At 48.4% G+C, this 3,142-nt stretch overlaps 1 protein-coding gene across 1 annotated transcript in view; it reads left to right on the top strand.

The window, feature by feature from the left end:
• The window catches only part of LOC105895833 (adhesion G protein-coupled receptor L1-like), a 10,227-nt gene extending 7,350 nt beyond the window's left edge, over window positions 1–2,877 (top strand). The window contains exons 10-11 of the mRNA XM_031562083.2: window positions 91–108; window positions 1,176–2,877. Of these exons, the coding sequence (XP_031417943.1) occupies window positions 91–108; window positions 1,176–2,116 (959 nt within the window). The 3' untranslated portion in view covers window positions 2,117–2,877. The remainder of the gene's footprint in view (window positions 1–90; window positions 109–1,175) is intronic.
• The last annotated feature ends 265 nt before the right edge of the window (window positions 2,878–3,142 follow it).

Below are 3,142 nucleotides of genomic sequence, written 5' to 3'. Positions count from 1 at the left end.
CTCTCTCTCTGTCTCTCTCTCTCTCTCTCTCTCTCTCTCTCTCTGTGTCTCTCTCCTTCTCCTTCTCCCTGGTCTGCTGATGCTGAACAGGAACATACAGAGACTCAAGTACGACCTCCAATGCCCTTCACCACTCCTCACTCCCTCCTCCATTTGTGTTGTTGTGGTGTTTTTTTCATGACCCCTCTCGTCTCAGAATTAATAGCCGCTATGACTAATAGCGTCTGCCAAATGAACAAATTATTTAACGGACGAACAAACAAAAGAATGAATGAATGAATGAATGGATGAATGGATGAATGAATGAATGGATGAATGAATGAATGAACACATGAATGGATGTGGATGTGAATAAGGCCCTTAGTCACAACAGGCCAGATGACGCGATCACTCAGATGATGTGGGGTTGAGTCAGACACAAACGTTAAAGGTTAATGTACCCCCACCGACAGAAACAGGAAGTTATGAAACTCTAATGGGATTGGAGAATGACTGTGATGGCTCGAGACTATGAGGGCTGAATATATGAACGTATGAATGATTTAATGAACACGTGAATGAATGAATGAATGAATGAATGAATGAATGAATGAATGAATGAATGAATGAACGCATGAGTGAATGAATGCTCTGGACTATGAGGGCTGAGCCACTGCTGTTGTTTATGTTAGCATGACATTGATGTTACCATTACTTGTACTTCTTGTAGTGATAATAAGAAAAGGATTAGTAGTAGTAGTTGTGGCATTATTTCTGATATCTGTTGTGATTTTAATAGTTAAGTAGGTTATAGTGATGGTGTCACTATAACCGTGACAATACAGTGATAATATAGTGATAAACTAAAAGCGATAATAGCACTCGTTCTACGAATATGAATAGTTATTACCTGTCATTCATATTGCATTCATGTCACATTGTCATGTACCTCTTAGTAAATGTGGCTTCATTGACTGTCACGATAATGATTGTTCTCCTCATTATCATTTTTGACAGTGGCGTTGATGTTAGTAATGGTGTTGTTGGTGATAGCTTGTTTGTTATTGACTGATTGTTAGTATCTATACTGTATGTATATTTAATGTAATTTAATGTGAAAAGTATTTCTATATCTATATCTATATGTTCACTGATCTATATGTTCACTGTGTTGTGTTTCTCGGTCTGTCCACCAGAGGGGACCTTGTCTCGCAGCCGTGAGTCCAGCGGACTGGAGGGCGTGCGTCTGAATGGCAACTACAACAACAGCTATTCGCTGCACGGCGTGGGTGGCGGCAGCACCGACTTTCTAGGGGTGGGCGGATCTGTCCAAGGGGGCGTGTCTGGGGAGCACTGCTCCACCCTGCTGACCCCGAGAGGGGCGGAGCACAGCGGCGCTGGCGGAGGAGGAGGAGGAGGCGGGATGCGGAGGAACCTATCGGACGCCGCCGCCCTGGAGAAGATGATCATCTCCGAGCTGGTGCATAGCAACCTGCGCCCATCAACCGATCGCTATGGCACCAGCCACACAGGAGGAGGAGGCGGCGGCGGCGGCGGTGTTGGTGGAGGAGGAGGGGCGGAGCTTGGCACGGAGCCACGCCATCAGAGCCAAGACTTCCTGTCGTCAACAGGGCAACGGGAACCGCCCCAGCGACCCTTGCCCCGCCCACCGCCGCCGCCCCCTGACGATGAGGACGAGCTCCTCTACAAGGCCCTGGAGAAGCCCCGCCTACCCGACAAGCCCCGCCTACCAGAGAAGCCCCGCCTCCTGGAGCACCACCACACCCAATCTGTGTTCTACCAGAGCGAGGAGGAGTCTGAGAGCCTATCAGCCGAGCTCACGGAGAGCATGGGCGGAGCCGGCCGGGACCGAGACTCTTCCTACCCCGACAGCAGCCCCGAGGGGCTGGTAGAGGTCATGACAGGGTCAAGGGGCGGAGGAGGAGGAGGAGGAGGAGGAGGAGGAGGAAGCGGTGGCCTGCCCCCTGATGAGCTCTACTTCAGCGCCAGCCGCCCCGCCCACATCTCCGCATTCTACCAGCCCCCGCCACGGCGGACCAATCAGGACGCGGGGATGGGGCTGGAGCCCACCCACGGAGAAGGTGACGGACAGATGCAGCTGGTGACGAGCCTGTGACTAGGGCGCTGGTGACCGGGACACGGAGGAAGGGGAGGAGGACCAGCCGTGATGCCATCGCTGTGACGACAACAAAGAAGATGATGATGATTGAGACGACTCCTAGCCTTATCATCTTCACAGTCGTCGCTTAGATGAAAATGATCATAACAATGACAACAGATGATGAAGATGATTGTAATGATGATGGTGATGATGATGATGGTGGTGATGGTGACCTTCATCAAAATGTTGATGGGAGCAGTAGAATGCTTGGTCATTACTTACTTGATAAGTTGAAATGATGCTGACTTCACCATAACCATCAGCTTAGGTAAAGATTAAAGTTTTTGTTAGAATGATGATGATAATCGTGATGATGATGAAGATGATGGTTATGGTGGTGATGATGATGTCATTGTTATGATTGTTTCTCTGATGGTGGTCGCAAGGCAATAACCATTGGCACCATTATGAAGTTTAATATGACACCAATGATGATGATGATGAGGATGGTGATGATGATGAAGGTGGTAGTGGTTTTGCCATGCCGTCCTTCTCCCTGCCTCTGTCTCCCGGTCGCCCACACACCCACCCAGCTCATTTCACTGCCCTCATCGCACACACACAAATACTCTTCATCCCTCGATCCCTGGCTTATTTTATCTTCCTCCTTTTTCTCTTCTACATCTGCTTACCATTCTTTTTATTACTTTACTTCTCTCTCTCTCTCTTTGTCTCTCTCTCTCTCTCTCTCTCTCTGTCTCTCTCTCTTTCTCTCTCTGTCTCTCTCTCTCTGTCTCTCTCTCTCTCTCTCTGTCTCTCTCTCTCTCTCTCTCTGTCATGCCATTCCACTCTGCTCATTTAATTCATATCTTTCTCTATCTCTCTCTCTCTCTCTCTCTCTCCCTCTCTCTTTCTCTATCTATCGTTCTGACTGGGTGGAGTGTTATTGATGTATTGTCAGTCACTTTAATTGATTCTTAGTGTTTTCGTTTTCTCCCGCCTTTTCTGCCCTTGTTTGCCCCTTTGGAGAATGTGACAGGC

This window comes from Clupea harengus, chromosome 24 (genome assembly GCF_900700415.2).
Source record: "Clupea harengus chromosome 24, Ch_v2.0.2, whole genome shotgun sequence".
NCBI classification, from domain to species: Eukaryota; Metazoa; Chordata; class Actinopteri; order Clupeiformes; family Clupeidae; genus Clupea; species Clupea harengus.
This window is presented reverse-complemented; position numbering and strand designations above follow the sequence as displayed.